This window comes from Xenopus laevis, chromosome 4L (assembly GCF_017654675.1).
Source record: "Xenopus laevis strain J_2021 chromosome 4L, Xenopus_laevis_v10.1, whole genome shotgun sequence".
NCBI classification, from domain to species: Eukaryota; Metazoa; Chordata; class Amphibia; order Anura; family Pipidae; genus Xenopus; species Xenopus laevis.
The window spans coordinates 139437827-139460338 of record NC_054377.1 but is presented as its reverse complement, the minus strand read 5'-3'; the positions used below and the strand labels follow the sequence as shown (position 1 = coordinate 139460338).

The 22512-nt window shown below is 39.8% G+C and overlaps 1 protein-coding gene across 9 annotated transcripts in view; it reads right to left on the bottom strand.

Moving 5' to 3' along the window:
* The window catches only part of setd5.L (SET domain containing 5 L homeolog), an 82037-nt gene that overhangs the window by 6738 nt on the left and 52787 nt on the right, over positions 1 to 22512 (bottom strand). For 6 of the 9 annotated variants that reach the window (XM_018259147.2, XM_018259154.2, XM_018259146.2 and 3 more), the window contains 14 exons: positions 21327 to 21514; positions 19812 to 19850; positions 17443 to 17685; positions 16344 to 16492; positions 16020 to 16137; positions 15317 to 15426; positions 13920 to 14169; positions 12825 to 13070; positions 11838 to 12155; positions 11301 to 11543; positions 10614 to 10731; positions 9958 to 10214; positions 6972 to 7028; positions 3469 to 3948 (listed from right to left, as the gene is read on the bottom strand). In XM_018259147.2, the coding sequence (XP_018114636.1) occupies positions 3469 to 3948; positions 6972 to 7028; positions 9958 to 10214; positions 10614 to 10731; positions 11301 to 11543; positions 11838 to 12155; positions 12825 to 13070; positions 13920 to 14169; positions 15317 to 15426; positions 16020 to 16137; positions 16344 to 16492; positions 17443 to 17685; positions 19812 to 19850; positions 21327 to 21514 (2816 nt within the window). The remainder of the gene's footprint in view (positions 1 to 3468; positions 3949 to 6971; positions 7029 to 9957; positions 10215 to 10613; positions 10732 to 11300; positions 11544 to 11837; positions 12156 to 12824; positions 13071 to 13919; positions 14170 to 15316; positions 15427 to 16019; positions 16138 to 16343; positions 16493 to 17442; positions 17686 to 19811; positions 19851 to 21326; positions 21515 to 22512) is intronic. The other 3 variants (XM_018259148.2, XM_018259153.2, XM_018259152.2) reach the window with 3 other exon arrangements.

Here is a 22512-nt window from a genome sequence, read left to right as displayed (position 1 = left end):
TGTTATCCACCAAGCTCAGAAGCAAGAGCAGACTAATGGAAAAAGGTAATGAGGAGAAAACAGGCTAGGAACAAAAAATTAGGAATATTAAAAAATGGATATAGCAGCCCGGCTGAGAAATGAGGCAATTAACATTCAGGCCACGTTGCAGGCATCTCTCAGGATGGCACCACTCTGACCTCGGCTGGAAAGCAAGCTCTGCATTCATTTCTCTCCGGACAGCTTTCCCATTCTCATTCCACTTGCCACTGACCAATCGGTTGATGCAAAGGATAAAAAAATTTCAGCAGGCAAAAAAAAAAATAGACTAACAGCATATTCTGAAGCAAACGGCTATTTTAAACAGGGTGACCTGAGGAATTAGTGGCTTGGGAGTCGCAGCACAGCAGGGCAAGCACCAACACAAACCAGATTTTCCATTTGTTTTTTTAATTATAGAGCGTTTCCGACAATAGAACTGCTGCGCTAGTAAAAACGACGAAATACTTGCCCTTGCATATAAGGGCCAGCTAAACTTGTCTCCTCTTAAAGAAACACAACAATAGATTTGAACTGACTAACCTGGGCATGTCAAAAATACTGCCTTTGAAGTAGAGGGCTAGGCATTTGGTGTGCATGCTTTCTATCAGTTCCGGTGTGTGCCGCCATGTTTATGCACCCTATTAACTGGGTCCTCCACCCACTTTTTTGTATAATGAAAGAAAAAGGAATACTTAAAGTTCAGTGGCTTCTTATAACAATTGCTGTCCCTGTTCCCCTGACTCGGGGCCTGTGAAACCGGAAATAACATCATCTCAGACCGGAAACGACGTCATCTCAGATCGGAAATGACATCTCAGGCTGGAAGTGACATCATGTACAAAATTGTTCCTTGTTTCCTTGCAACACCAGGGAGGGTGGGAGGAAGGGAGGGACCAGCCCTGCACATTTTCCGGGGAACCCAGGCAGGTTACCCGCACGGTCAGGGAATCGGGGATTTTCTACATACAACCCGACTGCCTGACCCGGTGCAGGACTCTAGCACAAGGCCCTTTTTTGGCAAAGGACAACAAGTTTTGATTGCTTTCTGAATGACTTCCTGTACTTTCAATTATTTCTTTGTTAGAATGACTTGCTGACTGACACACTACTTTGGTCATTACTTGCAGTGTGATTAAAGGGGAACTCCAGCTTACAAACCAAAATTTAATAGAGGCCCACATAACATAGAAACCCCTAATATTCCCATCACAGTTACCTGTTTCTTCAAAAAGTATGAATAAATGCAATTTTCTATGCTGAAATCCAGGCAGGGAAGGAGGGACTAAACACTGATGTTACAAATTGTAACAACTTCTCCACAACTTACAGACAGCATGCAGGAACTACATAACCCACAATGCATTGCACTGGGATGTTCCTTTCCTTATTGAAATCATGTGTACAGAGAATTTGGAGGATGCAGGCTAAAGACAGATGGCTGTTGATACAAAGTAACAGTAGTCAGCCAGCTCAGCAAAGTAGTCAGACAGATCAGCAGGAGAGTAGGGGGCTAGGCTTAGGGAATTGTTCCAAACTATAAAAATCATGAAAAGTCTGCATATTTTTTGATTGATGTATATTGCAAAGTTGCTTGAAATTATGTTTACTTTTCAAAAGTAAAGTGCTGTGGATAGTTCTTGGTCACATCTAACAGCAATGGGAACCGCAGAAAGTATTCTCTGATCTTACAGGTACAGCAAATCCGTGGAGTTTACATTACCGTTAACCTTAAATTGTATCTAATGATGAGCAGAATAGATTTGTAACCCCCCCCCCCCCCATACAATATTAAAAAGAACACAATTAGTAAGAAAACACATTGTCTACACCATTTTTATATTTATGTAGTGCTGTACTAAGAATCCAATATCGTTTTATGTTGTGATCTCTAGATTTTTGGGGCTGTCTGTTCTAGACTATTGGAGTACATGGCTGTCTGTCTGCCTAAAATGCTCCTTCGGAAGTTATATTTAGTTTCTCAGGCTGCTAGATCCCTAAAAAGGCATTTAAACACCCTAAAAAACAATACCATTATCATTTAAAGCATGGAAGTGTTGTTTTAAAGCGTCAAAATTATATCTTAATTTGGATCATGGTACTATTTTATTATCTGAGAAATAGGACATTTTTTAAAAACTTGGATTATTTGATTATAATGGTGTTTATGGTAGAGAGCCTTTCCGTAATTTGAAGCTTTCTGGATAGGGGGTTTCCGGAAAATGGATCCCATACCTGTATTACCTTAGCACTATTCCCTACATCAAATGTTAGCTCTAGGTCACAATATCCTTCCCATTACCAGCTCCTCCAATACAAGTTCATACAAACTGAAAGTCAAAGCATGGCTTTGCTCAGCATGTATGCTCCTACTTGTTGACCACCACCATGGAAATAGGGGATGGAGCCACTGTGATGGTATCAGGACTGCGGGACTGAAATATGGAAAACTGTTCTTATAATATTTAAGTACTTGGATACAGGTAGAAAGAAATAAAATGAAAGTTTCATGCTCACAACATTAAAGGGATACTGTCATGAGAAAACATGTTTTTTTTTTTCAAAACACATCAGTTAATAGTGCTGCTCCAGCAGACTTCTGCACTGAAATCCATTTCTCAAAAGAGCAAACAGATTTTGTTATATTTAATTTTGAAATCTGACACAGGGCTAGACATATTGTCAGTTTCTAAGCTGCCCCCAGTCATGTGACTTGTGCTCTGATACACTTCAGCCACTCTTTACTGCAAGTTGTAGTGATATCACCCCCTCCCTTCTGCCAGCAGCCGAACAACAGAACAATGGTAAGGTAACCAGAGCAGCTCCCTAACACAAGATAACAGCTGCCTGGTAGATAGAAGAACTGAGACACATTCAGTTACATTGAGTAGGAGAAACAACAGCCTGCCAGAAAGCAGTTCCATCCTAAAGTGCTGGCTCTTTCTGAAAGCACATGACCAGGCAAAATGACCTGACATGGCTGCACAAAGTGAATTTCGTATGCACTCCCTGGCCTTTCTGTGATGCAACTGTCCGGTGCTCAGTCCTCTAGGGAGATGGCACTCCCCTGGATCCACAGGAAACAAACAAGTGAGGAACCGGCACACAGAGATGGATGCAAAAGGGGATAGACCCCTATATGTTTATTGTGTCAAACAAGCACAATGTTTCGGGGGCTGGCCCCTTCCACACCTGACGTTGGGCTTGTTTGACACACATAGGGGTCTATCCCCTTTTGCATTCATCTCTGTGTGCCGTTTCCTCACTTGTTTGTTTCCTGACATGGCTGCCTACACACCAACATGATAAATAAAAGAAAAACACTTGCTGGTTCCGGAATTAAATTTTACATGAGAGAATTATTTGCAGTGTAAACTGTGTAATTTAGAAATAAAAACTACACCATAAAAATCACGACAGAATCCCTTTAAGGGTCCAAAAATTATTTACCTTTTTCCTTTGTGGAGGGTTTTGTGGTGATGATCGAATACCATCACAAAGCCGTTCACTGCATGGTGACATGGACCCATGTGCCGCCTCTTTTAGAAGTCCTGTGCCAAGCTTTCCATGGTAGGCCTCTACTGGAGAGCCACAATATGCCTCTGACTGGGAAGGTTTCCTTTCTCCAACAAGAGGGGACCCCCGTAATGAGCCATCAGCTCGCGGCATAGCGTTCAAGGGGGAGAAGGCATACATTAAACTGAATTCTGTCCGGACAGCCAGTTCTGATGTCCTTAGCAGCGTGGACCCTTCTGAACCTTTCCCCATTAAGTTATTATCTGATGCTCCACTGTATGTTATAGACGTGCTGGGGGACTGACCATCTAATTCAGCGAGACCAGTGCTGATGGATGATTGATCGGGACAGATCTCAACGGTGGAATCCAAGAAACAGGCTTTCGGAATCTCCAGATCAGGCTGCAGACAAGGCTGGGAGTTAGAGAAATGGAAAATAACAAAAAGATCACGTGAGCATAAAAGAACAAGGAGCGGGCGGGGGGAGTATACAATGCTAAAGAATTAAAACAAGTGTTAGTTAATCTGTACATCTATTTATTCTAATACAAAAAAATAAATAAAATCTCTTGCTGAAGGTGAAATACAAAATTAGAAACCCAAGAAGGTTTTCTACAATTAAAGGATAATTAAACCTTTAAAATAAGTGAATGTAAAACTGACGAGCGTGCAATTCTAAGAACTTTTGCAATGTACATTCATTATTTATTTTCTTTTCATTCCAAGGGATACATGTACTGTTAATATGAATACATTTTATGGTCATTTTCCAACCATTCTGACCACCAAGCAGTCAAGGAAGTTGTCAGGAGAAAGAAAGAGGCCTGGTCTGATGTTCTTCTGTTTAGGAAATATTTGAGAAAGGTTTCTATTTTTTTCCTAACCAGAAGAACATCAGACCAGGTCTCTTTCTTGCTCCTGAAAACTTCCTCGACTTCTTAGTGGTCAAAATGGTCAGAAAATTACCATTTTGGTGTTTGCAAAAAGCATTCACTTTAAGAATACATATATCCTTTAATGTATGTAATACACATATATACGTATATAAGGTAGTCATGAAATAATGTATAAAATACACATGCTCAAGATTGCATTCATCATGGAATTTAGATGCTGCAACGTAACAACACAGTTTGCATATCACGTTGTTAAAAGGGTTCTTCGCCTTAGTTAACTTTTAGTATGGTGTAGATAGTGATATTCTGAGATAATTTGCAATTGGTTTTCATTTTTTATTATTTGTAGGTTTTGAGTTATTTGGCTTTTTATTCAGCAGCTCTCCATCTTGCAATTTCAGCACCCTGGTTGTTAGGGTCCAAATTACCCTAGCAACCATGCATTGTTTTGAACAAGAAACTGGAATATGAATAGGAGAGAACCTAAAAGAAACATGAGTAATCAAAAGTAGCATTAACAATAAATTTGTAGCTTTATAGAGCATTTATGTTTTAGGTGGGGTCAGTGACCCGGTGGAAAGAGTCAGAATCAGAGTTAGGTGGCAAATAAGGACCAGTAATCCGTTTTTTTATCTAATGAAAAAAACCAGCAAGAGATATTTAACTTTAAAATCACAAAGTCTTTATTAAAAAACAACTTACTGAAACTCCGCTTGTGCTCCTCTTGAGAAAAGGCGCAGGGCGACGCGCAATGCTCAATTTCTCCTCCCTGCATTCTATAGGAGATAACCAGGGAGGAGAAATCGAGCGCCGAACGATGGATCGTCGCCCTGTCACCAAGCAAGCGGATTTACTGTAAGTTATTTTTTAATAAAGAATTAGCGATTTTAAAGCTAAATATGTCTTGGTGTTTAAAAAATTTACATTTACGTTTCTGGTCCTTTAAACTTGCTTAGTATTGGCCATTCTATAACATACTAAAAGTAATCGTGAAGGTGAACCAACCCTTAAAAGGATACTTTATAGAATATCAACCCTCATATGTAATAAAAGGCACCAAGTTTGCCCAGGAGCAGTAACCCATAGTAACCAATAAGAGGTTTGCTTTTAAACATGTAACCAGGAAATGCTACCTGCTGATTGGTTGCTAAAGGTTACTGCTCCTGGGCAAAGTTAGTGCCTTGAATTACATAACCTAAGTAACCTTACATAAGTGCTTACTGTTGCCAAAATGAATGCACAATACTGCATTGTAGCACTGGAAAATGGTGCATATGTTTGCATGTAGCTGCACTGCTGCAGAAGGTAAATACAACAACATACAAAACACTGCAGTGGCTCCATAAACAGTAAAGTGTATATATTTACATTTCTATCTGAAGGCAACAGATAGCAATATCTAATGGTCTTCTTAAGAGTCTGCTATCAGATTCAATTCAACCCCTTTTGCATCCTGTACTAGCAGAAAGCATCCTATTCAAAATGTTGTATTAATTGTGACACTAGCATGCCAGTCAGGCTTCCTACATGCTCCATATGAAGCATAATCTTGTAGGCGGGGGACATCTAGCCTCTGCAAACAGCATATTGTGAAGAGGCAGACTGAAACTGCATTTTATTGAGCACAATAACCCACACAATACCAGTTTTAAAGGACCAGAACCACCATTTTTTTCAAGTTATAAATCTACTTTAGCCTTTTCCACCTACAGATCTATCCTGCAGAAAGTGTTTTATGCTTTAGAAAAAAAAGATACCATTATAAAACGCTGCTTCCGGATGTACACTGTCTTTCCCAAAAGGTGACTGCAAGATTCAAGGTGCGGCGCTCCACATCTCCTCCTTGCCAGCCTTCTAAACTTGAAGTTAGTTCTTGCTGCGGGTAGTGTAACTTCTTCGGCATCATTTTATTTCTGTAAAAGCAGATGGGAAGTAAAGGAATGCACGCACTGATTTGGGGGGGTCTTTGTTTAGTTTTAAGATTTATGGTTGACCAGTGTGCTGCTGCATTCCTTCAGCTCTCACCTGCTTTTACAGAAATAAGTTACATTGCCCGCAGCAAGAACTAACTTCTGGTTTAGAAGGCTGGAAGGTGGAGCGCCGCGCCTTGGATCTTGCAGTCGCCTTTTGGCAAAGAGTGTACATCCGGAAGCAGCGTTTTATTATCGTATCTTTTTCATAACGCATTAAGGATAATACACTTTCTGCAGGATAGATCTGTAGGTGGAAAAGGGTAGAGTGGATTTTTCACTTGAAAAAAAATAGTGTTACTGGTCCTTTAATACTTTCACTGCAGGAGAAATAGACACAGAAGGGAACATTGTCTGCCTCCAGCCACTGTGCAGTTGTCGCACTGACACAAAAGCATCGTTAGTGGAATCATTACATAGTAACAGATCCTATCTGGATGCGTAAAAGCCGTCGCTGCATGTTTCTTGTCGTTAAAAACAATCGGAACACAAAGCGCGGTCTTTAATTGCGTCTCACACATTTCACACAACAAACGCTTCTCCTGTGCAAATGACACAGCATGATAACTACCTCTGGTGACAGGGACTCGGGCCTATGCGCTGGGGAGGTCTCTGGGGAGGATATGTTCTAGGAGGGAAAAGCATCTGGTTATTCGTCTAATTAAAGTCAAGAAGCAACAAAAAAAAAACTGGAGAAAAACAAGCAGATATGTTAACCACAGCTATTGTGAAAGGCAGGTATGCAGTGTGAAATGCACCACTTATTTACATTTGAGTGTGTGTGAACTGTGAGTTATAATTCAACACCCAACTGTTTATTAAATCTGTTTCAAAAGCCTTATGATTAGTTTACCGAAAGTGCTCACTCAACCCCTTTCATTAGTTCAGCTGAAAGCTACTTACTCATGCTTTGAGACTGTAAAGCAACAGTAAGAGCAGTTGGCTGTGCCAAAGCTCGTGTTTTCTTTTCCTGGTTAAACAAACTGGTTCCAATTTAAGTCAGCTATTTGGAATGTCCCTCTGGCAGCAATGACTACATTGCTTACCAGAGGAACAAATAAAAAAAGCAGAGAATGAGGGAGCACAGCAGCTTGGGGTCATTTTATAGCCATGACAGTTCTGCTTTAAGGTGGCCATACAAAAGCCGATAAAAGCTGTCAACAGACAAAGTCGGCAGCTTATTGGCCAGTGTATAGGGCCCCCTAACGGGCTTCCGTGATCGATATCTGGCCAAAAATCAGGCTTAAAATGCCAGTCAAATCAAGATCCACGTTGATTCGTTGATGAGGTCCTAAATCCCAGAGCCTGCATGCCAGGACATTGTAATCCAATCGTTGGGCCCTAGGGCCCACAATCACATCAGTCTGATATTGCCTACTCAAGGTGGGCATATCGGAGCAAGAACCCCTTGTTTAGCAACCTCATCAAACAAACGGATCTACCCATGTATGGCCACCTTTTTAAGCCTATTTGGTGTGTTAATTTTAAAGAGATAGGCAAAGTGTAGCGTGCTTTGGTTTAGTAATGATAAGGCTGGAGGGGAGGTGATGTACCAAGGAAAACACTAGTATAAGTATAAAAGCCTTTATAGCTGTGGTTAATGTTCAGCACAAACAGTTAAAAGAAAAAAATAAACAAATTAAAAAAAAAAAAAAAAAGGCACAAACCATTTAGGAAACAAGCATTTATGGTTCTCTATCAACTGTGCATTAAAGCAACAAAGGCAATGATGAGCACAAATAGATTCTCAAAGTATTCTAAAATGTGGTGCTATGGTGTAAAACGGCCTGGGCTATTCATATCTTGATCACTCGCCCTAAATAAGGATTTGCTTAAAGGTCAGTTTCTGCCTTATGTCATCCCCATTCAAATGATTACAAGTCTGATTAGTATTAATTCAGATTTATAATACAAGACACGACAGAAACCAGTGTATCGAGAATCAGAATTAAAGATCAGCCTCTAAGACAGATGTAACCTAATTTTCTGTTAATATCTGGATCATTTCCAACGACCCCCTAGACTGTGTAATGTCAGTAAGGATTTGCTTATAAAGTCCAAATGATGGGGAGCTGCTGTAGGCTGAAAGATTATGGATATAGGGCCACAGAAAGTACAGAAAGTTTAATATATAAAATAAAGCATTTCTAGACATATTATTTTTTAAGTTTTAGTACTTGAACTCTTTCCTGTGCCTCTCTAGTCTACCTGGATGCTGAAAAGTGCCAGAATCCACCTAATTCACTTGAAAGGGGCATATCTGCAACCAGGCCCGGACTGGCAATCTGTGAGTTCTGGCAAATACCAGAGGGGCTGCTGTAAAATGCCATAGACAGTCACTGTGGAGTGGGCTGGTGGGAGAATGGTTGGGCCTCTGTGTACTTGAAATGCCAGGGCCTATTTTGAGTCCCAGTCCAGACCTGTCTGCAACATCTGGTACAGGTGCTTTTTTAATTCAAAAATTATTGAGGTTCATTATAAATAAAGGGCAAATTTGCACCTGGGCATTAACCCATAGCAACCAATCAGTGATTAGCTTTTTTCAGGCAGCTGCAGGCTGAGCACTGAAAGCAATCATTTGATTGGTTGCCATGGGTTACTGCCCAGGTGCAAATTTGCCCACTGTTTATAAATTAGCCTATTGTGTTTTTGGCCTCAAAATCACCTGTAGCTGAAGTTTTAGACTTCTGTTTAGAAATCTTTTTTTTTAAACATTAGTGTGTGTACTGTCTAATGAGAAAGCTAGATAAAAGAATAATAAAAAAAATATTATTCAATTAAAAATATTTAGGAAACTAATCATTTTCTGGTAATATATATGCAAGATACAAAAGAGATGGAAAAGCTGAGAGGAAAGCAGCTGGAATGATATGACAGGCAGGTGAGGGTAGCTGATAGGAAACATGGAGAGGCACTGGGGTGAGCTGTTCGGGGACTAAACTTTAAGATTATTATAATATAGAAGGGATGTTAAAAAAGCCTACTCCTTCAACTGCTCCTAGCTGAATCTCCCAATACACTCAGTACAGCTACCTCTGTTAAAGGGGTAATTCTAAGCAACTTCCCAATATACATTAATTAAAATTCTCGTTATTTGGAATTGTAATTGCTATTGAAAGCATCTTGTTTATCCCTCTCAGTCTTCTGGCTCATGAAACAATGTAACAGGAGTCAGAACCAGCAGTGCAGAGAATAGATTTGGCTTTCTATAGCAATGTGCAGTGCAGATTCACCAAACTCTAGAACTATCACTAACATCCCTGGTGGGGAAAAAAACAGGTTCTTGCTTTGATAAATGAATTCCTATGTTATTGCATTTTTAATAATCCTTTATCCAATGCATCCAATGCTTTAAAACTTTAGGTGTAATAGTCTCCCAATTCCAAGAATGGAAGTGAAACATTTGCAATACCTAACTGCAACCACATAAATAATATTTGGTCTAGGACTGGGAAACTGGAAAAATGGAAACAGAATGGAAGTTAAGAGAAGAGTATCCAATGAGATGCAGACAGCTTGTTTCTGTTAACCCTTGGTCGGTAGCACCTTTCTCTTACCTCAAACTGTAGTGGAGTATTACAGCGGCTAGCAGCAAGGGAAGGAATTGGAGAGAACATAAGTCCATATCCGAACCGTGACTCTTCTTCCCCAGGTAGGGAAGAGCTTGGTGTTGTCTGCAGTGGACTTAGGGAGTCTGTGGATGAAGAGTTTGGGAGCAGGGGAGGTGTGACAAACGACAGAGGACTTGTTAAGGTGCCAGAGTTTTCTTCCAGGATATATTTCATCTTCCATTTTTTAAAAGGGGCTGTCATGCCTGTTAAAATGTAGAGATCAGTTGGGTGGATTAAGGACAGTTTTGTATGATCAGAAGCTCTGTGCACTAATGTCTTCTACACACTACTCAAATGATTCTCATCCAAGTGAGTAAGCTTAGATCCAGCTGCAAAGTCAGGTCAGCATTGGTGTGCTGAAAGCTTGACCACATGACGGTGCAGTGCAAATTATACATTACTGGAGACTGTTCTGATCAAAGATCTACCCTACTGACTCAGGACTGGAATCACAAGAAAGAGTGTGAAAAAACGCTCAACATGTTAGATATAGCAATTTGCAGCTTATTTCAATGACTGCCCTATAAATTCTGGCAAAGTAGGAATGGAAATGCCAGGATTTTGGAGACTGGAATACAAACAGTTTATTATGAAGACTGTACCTGTACTGTTGGTAGAAGAGAGGCTACTCTCATTACTTTGGTATAAAGTTTGGGTTTTTTCCTGTGGGTGGCTGAGGGGCTGAGTTTTCAGATCATCCATGGCTTGTTTCACCCACCGCTGAAAAGAAAAGCAATTTATTATTAGTCATATATTCTATGCTTTTCTTTCATCCAGTTAAGTGCTGTCAAACTTTTTCCATGTAGAGGATGAATAATTCCGTACATCACCTGCTAGGACCAATCACAATCACAAATTCCATCATAATTCCCATTTATAAGTGACTACAAATGTCTTATCTAGCAAACCCCTCCCCCCCAACCCTCCGCAGGTAGATGGCCACCTTTCGTCTACCCCTAAACCAGTATGTGGCAACCTGCCTTCACTTCTGCAATTTGTAATTATATGATCTACAATTACTAAAGATATTCTTATATATGGTATATATAGTTTATATATGTTAGTGTAAAGATAGGTTGGTATAGGTATGTGTATATATGTGCACTGGGGTTCACTTGAAGGGGTTTGAACTTGGACTTTGGTCTTTTTTCAATAATGAGCATAATTACTCCTCTGTACTAAGAACAATACAGTAAGAAAAGCCCTTATGTTTGCTCATTAGAAATCAAAGAAATAAGCACCTATCTGAAAAGACACAAGAGGAAAGCGCTAGTGGTGTGATAACAAACCTTTTTACAGGAGCCATAAGTCCCGTCTGCTTTTGGTGGTCTTCGCCGCCGTTCTGGCATGAAAGGAGACACAAAGCGTATGTAGTGTTTGGGAGCAACACAAATGGAAGGAGAATGAGACAGTCCAGGGAGCATGTTAAGTGTGGTTGCCAGAACAGTTGGGTCCGTGGTAATCCGCAAGGGGTGATCAATAGGACAATCATGTTTCTCTATCTTGTCATTGAGCCATTCTGTAACCAAGTACTGAGACAAAGAGCAAATTAACTTACCGTCATTAGAATTAACAAGACGAAGAGCAAAATAAAAGTGTGTGTGTGTGTGTATGTGTGTATGTGTGTGTGTGTGTGTATATATATATATATATATATATACATACATATATACACACACACATTTATATCTATATAAAACTATATTTATAAATAGGAAATCTATACAGAGGGTAATTTAAACGAAAAGTACATTTGACACTTTTTTAACGGTCTGATCATATGTATAAGTGACACAATAAGTTTGGTTAATAACACCTTTACATACCTTTTTAGTTTTGTGGTATTTAAGGTTAGCTCGGACAGTCTGAGATGTTGCCTGCGAAACTGATGGTGAGTCTGCACCTTGGCAGTTGCCACTCTGCCCTACACTTTCAGCTGCTCCTGGCTCTGTGGGTGTCACAGATGATACTACTCCTTCCTCAGCAACTGTATGGGTTTGCTCAGCCTGTTGCGCAACTGCTTGCCTCTGTCTTCTAAGCCTCTGCGCTGAAGCAGTCCGATAACGAGACATTCGACTCTTCGGTCGTGGCCGGGTGGATTTGGGTGGAATTGGCTTCGCAGCAGGTTTCTCCGCCACAACTTCCTATTCAGGGAATTTCACAGTTAACACAGTGTGCTACTCCATGATACCTGCTTACTAAAAAAGTCCCATTCAAACTTTGATACTCTTACAATATTTAGATGCATCCTAGCAACTGTTCAAGCAGAAAATGGCCAGATTCCTTTATAACTAAAGGCTTATTCTTTGTGGGATGGCTGCTGGATTTAAAAATTCAATCGAAACCCTTTAATCCTATTTTATCTACATGAAACGTGTGTAATTTCCAAAGTTACAAACAACACAAAAAATACAGGCGGGTGCGAATAAAAAAATAAAAATAAAATAAAAAAACAGGCTCTCCATTAAACAGTTCAGGATCCTTATTTTCACAGGACTGTGAGAAAACTTCATACCATTGGGAGATGTTTAGCATTGTCATCCAAGAAAAGTGGTAAGGGGCTCCTCGAAGACACTGCATAAAGAATGGTTGCACAATGTTTTAAATGGTGTTTTATTGGACAAAGACACTGAGTACATGCCAAATTTTTATATGTCTTCAGCGAAAATGACAGCCAGTGACAACCTTTATACGAGACATTCTTTTCAATGAAGAGCTCTCAGGTATGAGATGTAGGTACGGTCCCTGAACTGCCTACCATGTTATTCCAATTTTCCAGCCTCATTCCACACACACACAAACCATCTCCTCACCGCTGTCTGTGAAGATCTTCGTGTGTTAACTCCAACACTGTTAGCAGCAGTCTCTTCTGCCTCCATACTTTCAGCCACAGGATCTGTAGCTTCAACCGGAGAGGACTCTTCTGATGGCTTAACATCTTCAACAATAGATGGGACCTTGGGTTCAGGAAGGGTTTGCTCCAATGCTGGATCTTTACGTTTCCTTCTCCTCTCCTCAACCACAGGAGCAGCAGGCTCTGCAGTCTTCTCTTCCAGTACCTGAAAAAGGACATACACAGAAGTGTGAGTGAAACAATGCCTCCTCTTGATCTGAATGAGAAGCAGCTACAGGCAAGGAATGCCTTTATTGACTGCTGACATTCGCTGTGATTGCACCACAGTGGTAAAAACAACTAGTGCCACAGGTCTTAAATTTTAGTACTTCAAGGAATACTGTCATGGGAAAACATGTTTCTTTCAAAACGCATCAGTCAATAGTGCTGGTCCAGCAGAATGCTGCACTGAAATATGTTTGTCAAAAGAGCAAAACAGATTTTTTTTTATTACTTTTGAAATGGGACATGGGGCTAGAAATAGTGTCAGTTTTCTAGCTGCCCCAGTCAGGCAACTTGTGCTCTGATAAACTTCAAGTTGGAGTGATATCACCCCCCTCCACTCCCCCCAGCAGCCTAACAGAACAATGAGAAGGTAACCAGATAGCAGTTCCCCGACACAAGATAACAGCTCCCTGGTAGATCTAAGAACAGCACTCAATAATAAAATCCAGGTCCCACTGTGACACCTTCAGTTACATTGAGTAGGAGATACAATAGCCTATCAGAAAGCAGTTTTTCCAGGCGAGATGGCGTCTACACACCAATATTACTAACTAAAAAAATATACACTTACTGGTTCAGGAATGAAATTTTAGATTGTAGAGTGAATTATTTGCAATCTAAACAGTGTAACTTAGAAATAAAAACTACATCATTAAAATCATGACAGAATCCCTTTAAGAATTAGAAAGAAGTCAACTATTCTTCTTGTTGGTATTGGATTGCCAAATTTGCTCTTCTTAAGAACAACCTCAAACTTTCTGGGTGTGACTTGCCGAGCTCAGTATGTTACCTCTTGGTCACTAGCAGGTAAAACTCCAACAAGTGTCTTTGCTGGTTCCCCTGTTAGGTGGCTGACACGGTCCTCAACATTGCCCTGTAACTCAAGCTCTTTCCGTCGGGCTTTCCTTCGCCTAGTTTCTGCACCAATGGATACCGCAGGAGGAGGGCCTGGTGGAGGCAGGTCTACATGAGTAGGATTCCTCTTCTGAACAGGACAGTTCCGATTGCCTTTATGACATGCACAGTCCACTTTATAATTACTGTAAAGAGGTAAAGAACTTACAGTTCAGAAACCTTTAAAAAATTTAATTCATTTTGCTATCATCTCTAAAATGAAAGGAGGATTATTTCTCTTGACCTGCATTAACTCCACTGTTCGTTGGCTGGCCCCAACCTTTCTTATTCTCGCTTCAGCTTCTACATTTTATTAATTACCCTGGAGGTCCAATCAAACAAAACTGTTATGGTTTTTGGAGTATAAATTGCTACATGCTGAAGTTTGGCCATAAATATGTGGTTTAAGCCTCGTAAATGCACCCTTAACCCAAAAGTTTACTAGAGACAGGACAAAGCAAATAGCTTGCAGCAGAACGTAGACACTGTGTGCCAGATTGATACATCTAAAATAGATAACTTATATCACACTTGTCTTATACTTGCCCACTTGGGTGTTTTCAGGACAGTCCTATGTAATTCTAGCAAAGGCAGTCTATAATTTGGAACTGCATAAATTGGCATGGATCTCTGATTTTGTCCTTACAAAGGTAGTTATCAAGGCTGATCTGCTGTTCTCTTACTTCTAAACTCTGATTTATTGTAAGGCAACATGTTTATTCTAATGGGGGATCAGAATAAGCCCTACAATAAAACTCTTACAAAAGGCTCCGGGTGTCACCACGGGTGCCAGCTTCAGCTGACCGAAGAATATTTTCTCCCTAAGAATGTCCATCCTCCTGGTAGCAGGACACTTGAAAAACTGAATGGTTGAGCACAGTGTGCGGGGTTAAACTAAGCATGACAAGCCCCTTAATTATTATTCAAGTGTCCTGCCTCCTGGAGGGTGGAGCTTAACTCCATTGTTCGCTGTGTCCCACAAAACGACAGAGAAAATTAATTTTTGCTCCCATATAGTAAGCAAACAGTGCAGTAAAAGAAAAGTACCGTTAACAGCACAATAAAAAATGAATCAATGGGGTAAGCAATTTAGGCTTTTGTTACTGGAGCAAAATGATCAAATTGACTAGGGCCTACATGCGAAAGCTCTTAGTAGCACTTAGACCATTTGCAACAGTTAAGCTTCACGCAGATCTTAGTGTATGGTATCACTATTATGATAATGAAATTATTAACACGTTGTCCATCACTGCTACTTTAAGAGCCCCTATTCTTATGCCAAAAACTACTTACCAGTTACTGTAATCATAATCGAAGGCAATGGTGACTTCAGCATCTTTTGCAATAGCAGCAACAGTATAAATACAAAGATGGACCATACCATCTGAAATCATGTGCCGAACCTAGGACAGACAGAGTTTGTTTTATAGTTTGAAGACAGCTGCAGAACCTAAATACTTGCTCATGCCCTTCATAAACACCACTGCATTTCATAATTATATATTTACACAGTATTATTTCAAATACATATATGCACACATTTTCAACAACAGTGAGTGTTAAAAGCAAAAATAAAACTGGTCTTACGGGTACTTGACACAAAACCATAATATAATAGTGAAAATGAAACAAAAATGCTTGTTTACGCTGTTAAAGTAATAATGAAAGCAATTGCATTAAACAAATTTCCATGAAAACTAGTGGAATTTAGGTGGGCAGTGTGTAGTTGTTAGATCTGACTGATGACAGTTTTAAGCCAATAAGTGCTGAGTGCCAGCAGTAAGCCCAACACCTATGCCCCTCACCTATGCCCCTCTAGGCATATAGGGTGATTATACTGCTCTGCTACAGCCAAGATGAAAACATAGGAGCCAACTCATTTAGCCTTCTTGCATTTGGAAATGTTCAGATGACTTATGCAATGATGGGCAACACTGTGCAGGAAGCACAGCTGTATTGTAATACCCCTTGTAATAAATAACAGGATGAGGCTTACCTCTGCATTAGGTGTACATGATCTCCTTACAAATCGAGCATCATTTCCAAAGGTACGAGCATCCACACACATCTCTAAACCGTTGAATTTAGAATAGAACAGCACAAAGGGATATGGTCTGAGAAAACACACAAAATTGGAAATATTACAAAGGATTTTCTGGCCATACAATCTTTATGGTGCACCGGTTCAAACTGAATTCAAGTACAATTTTCAACGCTAAGAATGGATTTTGCATATTGTTAAAAAAAGCTAAAAAGCAATCACTAATTTACTAAGACCACACCATATTTTTTTTCTTTCAATTTTAGTAACAATTCATACCTCTTAAAGAAGTGCCCATTGACCTCAAACTGCTGCCGTAGCATGACCTTTCCACGATACTCTATTACTAAGGTGTTAGGTGCCAGATCTTTTGCTGCCCGTAGTATCTTGCGATGTTTCTGCACACGAGTGACTCGTCCCAACTGTAACTGGAAGAATGGAAAACTTAGGAGGCAGGAACTGGACAACAAAATCAACCAAATTCCTACATAAAAATGCAGCGCAGACCACCCCAGAGTAACTTAATACCAACAAAGAAACTGTAACTTAAAGGAACAGTACCACCAAAAAATTAAAGTGTTTTAAAGTAATGAAAGTATCATGTAGTGTTGCTCTGCACTGGTAAAACTGATGTGTTTGCTTCAGAAACACTACTATAGTTCATATAAACAAGCTGCTGTGTAGCAATGGTGGAAATTGAAAAAAGTCTATATGGCACAGGTTAAATAGTGGATAACAGATAACTCCATTATGTTCTACAGAGCTTATCTGCTGTGTAACCTGAGCCTTTTCTCCTTTGAATGGCTGCCCTCATTGCAACACATCAGCTTATTTATATAAACAATAGTATTTCTGAAGCAAACACACCAGTTTTACCAGTGCAGGGCAAAACTGCATTATATTTGTATTACTTAAAAAACATTTACATGTTACTGTTCCTTTAATTAGATATAGTACAACCGCTAAGAAGTAAAATCTGCTACAGATTACTGTTCCAGCGAAAGACACACAACTTTATTAGAAAATCCCCTCTGTGATATGTTAAACTCAGCTGTCACAAAATGTACATGCATGAAGACATTTTCACGACAAATATCTGGTGCCTGATTAGGACATAAGTCAGGCCACCTGAGGAAAAGGGAGGCCCGGCGCATTGCCTTATCAGATATTTATAAAGTGCGACCATATTCCTCAAATACTGTATAAAATGGGGAAAAAAATCCATACAGAGCATAGATATATAGAGGGCTCTGCTCACCAGCTGCAGTCAATATGCTGAGCTTTATTATACCATATTTACATGGATGTCTATACCTCAAAAAGCATTTATGCTTTGCTGGGTATCTGTCTGTATACATACATAATTAAAAGGAAATACCTGCATCTGTGAGCCGACAACTGTATTATTACAAGCCAGCTCAGTCTTTTTAATCGTTTCAACAGCTGCAGCTTTGCCAATAAGCTCTTTGTTAGAGCGAACGTGACTCTCCAGCAGGTTCTGCATATCAGCACTATACTGGTTGGTGAAGGCTTCTTCATACTGGTCAGTCCACAGGCGAATCCGATTCTCCCAGTCTTCCGTGGTGTTTTCATCCAACGTGTGAGCATTGGATGGAGAGTTCTACACACAAAGCGTTTCATAAGATTAATGAGAGAATAAAAACAGCATAGAGCTAAAGGAACAGTGCATTCTTTTCAAACGGTTTCATAATACAAAATTGCTCTCTGATACCATCTGGCAAAGTCAAGTTAGCCAATGTTCATATTAAAATATGTAACCATAGCAAATTGCAGAAACTGCTCATACAGCAATACAGTATCAAGAAATAAGCTCTCATAATGCACTTTTTTCTTGTTTCATTAAAAATATCGACCAACATTTATCTCCAGAAGCACAGATATAAGTTACATTTACGGCTTTATGTCAAATTAATGATCTCAACAGATATCGAGTGTTGGCCACATTGTAATTGCAGAAGTTAGAGAGTTTTGGTTATGTCCTTTAATACCCACAACATCTGTATGTGTGCATGGCCAGCCGGACGACTGATCTTTGCTGTGAATGATCATAACAGCAAGAAAAAGTCATGTAAATGATTTGGCACCCTATATACAGAACAGTTTGTCTTCCAAGCTTTTTTCTGGTACGCAAAATTTCTCTTTACATAGGGCCAGCTTTAGTAATAAGCTTTTAGGGACCTTTAATTTCTTGGTGTTACTGGTCCTTTAAAGGGATCCTGTCATCGGAAAACATGTTTTTTTCAAGACACATCAGTTAATAGTGCTGCTCGAGCAGAATTCTGCAGTGAAATTTGTTTCTCAAAATAGCAAACAGATTTTTTTTATATTTAGTTTTGAAATCTGACATGGGGCTAGATATATTGTCAGTTTCCCAGCTTCCCCCAGTCATGTGACTTGTGCTCAGATAAACTTCAGTCACTCTTTACTCCTGCACACCTCAATTCTCGTAGCGGCGCGCTGAAGGGTCCAAAGAATCGCTCAATTCAAAGGTTTTTCTTTAGTTTAAAATAGGTAACTTTATTAAATACATCTTGATACTAAGAACAGCGTCCGAGGTCTGACGCGTTTCGTGTCACTGCACTTCCTCAAGAGACCTCGGACGCTGTTCTTAGTATCAAGATGTATTTAATAAAGTAACGTTTTTTACTTAAAGAAAAACCTTTGAATTGAGTGATTCTTTGGACCCTTGAGTGCGCCGCCACGAGAATTGAGGTGTGCAGTGGATACGTACGTTCTTCTTAGTGACGGACTCAGGGCAGGAGCACCTGAGTCACGCCGCCGACTGGGTAAGACCTTTAACGGATAAGGCAGTATTGAATTCTGTACTGAAGGGGAGGTTAACAGCTCCGTTTTACAATTGCCGGGTCCGGGGCTAACGGCACCCGGGGCATTGAATGGGAATGGTGAGCGGCCCCTATTTACATATAAATATTCAGGAATATTATATTACCGCAAGTTGGCATAATTGATTTAAGTTGAACCCTTAGTACAGCACTGGATATTTTTGTGCTGACTCTTTACTGCTGTACTGCAAGTTGGAGTGATATCACCCCCTCCCATTCCTCCCCAGCAGCCTAACAACAGAACAATGGGAAGGTAAACAGATAGCAGCTCCCTAACACAAGATAACAGCTCCCTGGTATATCTAAGAACAGCACTCAACAGTAAAAATCCAGGTCCCACTGCGACACATTCAGTTACATTGAGTAGGAGAAACAACAGCCTGCCAGAAAGCAGTTCCATCCTTTAGTGCTGGGCTCTTTCTGAAAGCACATGAAAACCCCAAAATGACCTGAGATGCACCTACACAGCAATATTACAACTAAAATATAATACACTTGCTGGTTCAGGAATGAAATGTTATATTGTAGAGTGAATTATTTGCAGTGTAAACAGTGTAATCTAGAAATAAAAACTACACCATAAAAATCATGACAGAAGCCCTTTAAGAAGGTTATTGAAAGCTTCCTCTGCAGAGCAGGCAACCGATTAGGCTCGGTGCCATTTTAGTGTGGGTTACAGCTGAAGATTCTGCTCCCTAATGTTTATGAATAAGGCACTTTATAGTGCATTCAAAATGACTCATAATTCCTGCCAAAATATTACACTGCATTAGTGTTTTGCTGTGGTTTCAATGGTCCACCCAGTGGTGATATTTTTGCTGATGTGGAGAATTTGAAAAAAAGTCAAAATATTTCAATTAGGAAAGCAAAGAAAGGGCCCCACCTTCATTCTCAAGGACTTGCGTGAGCCTTCCCGGAAAGCCTGCAATAAAAATTAATTATAATTAAGAGCCACAGACTGTAAGTCCTACTGTGTAAATGGAAGAAATTTAAAGCTGCTGTCCTCCAGTTGTACAGTAATGACTACCATCAAACTTCAATAGCTGACAAATACTGCCTGACAAATAATGCCAGCTTGTAGGGTCACTTTGTCCATGAATCAATATTATATCAGAAAATACTCAGCAGGAATTAAAAAAAGTCTAACCATTTCATACATACATTTCATAGATCACAGTCTGAATTCAACTTGCCTTGACAGCAATGCTGAACCAGATTCTGTTTCCCCATTACCAATGTCCAATTACCAGAAACAGACAATGAACTTACCCCAGGGCAGGCAAACAGCCAACACTAAGGTCGGGTAACACCCCCATCCCCCAGATTTGTAGTGAAATATCGCTAAAATTGCCTTAGTGACGGCTTGGGAGAATTTAGTGATTATGAGCACATGCAGTCCAAGCCTCGATTTGATTCAGGTCTTATGATTGGATGGAACATTTATGGGTGGAGCAAGATGGCGCTGTATTTCCTCGTGATTGGAACTCACCACATTTATGGGTGTAGTAATGTTTAAGCAACATCGGCATTTGTGATTTAAGTTTCAATCCATGTACTTGCAGAACGGGTTGCTTCAGTGATGGTTTGGGAGCGTTCAGTGATTTTACACGCATCCCTGCAGTCCAAGCCTTAACTTGATTCAGAGATTATGATTGGGTGTAGTTAACGCCAATCTCAGTTTGCAAGGGAATCTGTCTTTGGCGTTTACTGGAATGGCATGAAAAATCTAGCCTATTTAAGGTTTACGAAAATGAAAACACCTATCCCCTTTAAAAAAACTTTAGGCAAAATGCGCATTGGGGCGGACTTGCAGTGATGCTAAGGAGAGGACTAGGATTTTGCAGTGCCAGGTGGTTGTCTTCATGGCAGGCTTTCAATTTTGTGAAATGATCTATTTTTGTTTATACCGGAAGGCAACTGGGCCATTGGGTTTTTGATGGAATAATATTTATCACTTACTAGAATTATTTGTATGGGAATCTTATGGATTCCCGAACAGTACCTGGGTACTTTTATAAATGTGATATTACCTTAACTTACCTCTAATGAAACTAATGGATTGATTCCACACACAACTCATTGCTGCAATGTCCAATCTTCTTAATATGTTATGTGTAATATTTAAAGTTTTACTTAAATATATTCCCAGTAGTAATTCTACACTGTACAGACTTTTTTTCTCAAGAGTATCCTAACCCTACTTGGGGGAGCTCCGGGCATTTTCCCCCTTAAATACAGGGTAGCACTTATAATTATATTAATGTTGCACCTCAAATGTTCAGTTTTGGGATATCCCTTTCTCAATAATGAATGATATGGTGGTTGTTAATGGAGATAACCTTTGGCAGATATCCTTGGCAGCTATGTGTCCAAAAGCTGAAGAGTCAGGAAGACATACCTTTATTTTCTTTGCCTTTGGAGTAGTACGAGTCTTGTCGGTGCTTTTCTTTCTTTTTTTTGGTTTATTTTTTCCAACCCGGTTAACTGTGAGAGTAATGCTGGTTGGTGTGTGCTGGGTAGCTGTATATAGCACGGTGGATGGAGATAGTTCCTCATCCCAACTTTCTGTAGCGCTACTTTCACCTCCTGAAAAAAGGACTGCAATTTTAGTAAACATATAATGGAGAATTGAAGCAAAAAAAACAAACACTGGTCTTAAAGGGATACTGTAATGGAAAAATATGTTTTCTTCAAAATGTATCAGTTAATAGTGCTGTTGCAGCAGAATTCTGCAAAAGAGCAAACCGATTTTATATTCGATTTTGAAATCTGACATGGGGCTAGACATATTGTCAGTTTCCCAGCTGCCCAAGTCATGTGACTTGTGCTCTGATAAACTTTAGTTACTCTTTACTGCTGTAGTGCAAGTTGGAGTAATATCTCACCTCCCTTCCACCACCCAGCAGCCTAACAAAAGAACAATGGGAAGGTAACGAGATAGCAGCTCCCTGACACAAGATAACAGCTCCCTGGTAGATCTAAAAACAACACTCAATAGTAAAAGCCAAGTCCCAATGAGACTGATTCAGTTACATTAAGTAGGAGAAATAACAGCCTGCCAGAAAGTAGTTCCATCCTAAAGTGCAGGCACAAGTCATATGACTGGGGCAGCTGGGAAACTGACAAAATGTCTAGCATCATGTCAGATTTCAAAATTGAATATAAAAAAATCTGTTTGCTCTTTTGAGAAATGGATTTCAGTGCAGAATTCTGCTGGAGCAGCACTATTAACTGATGGGTTTTGAAAAAAAACATGTTTTCCCATGACAGTATCACTTAAATACGGGGGAGGAGGATATTTAGTAGTACTGGACTCTGACATTGATATGCCCGAGTTTGAGTGGTATCTCAGCTTTCTGTTGTTTTTTGCTAGTCATTTAGTCTCCCTGTGACTCAAAACATCAAAAAAGCTCTAAAAAGCAAACTTAATGTGCCTGATATATTCTTTGCACAATGCTGTTCCAATATATGAGTGCAAGATAAGAATAATACAGTAACAGTAACAATGCAGACTACAGATAATGAATGCTATGTCCTATTTTCTATGAGTGACCGGTCTTCTAATATTAAAGTGTTAATCTAAT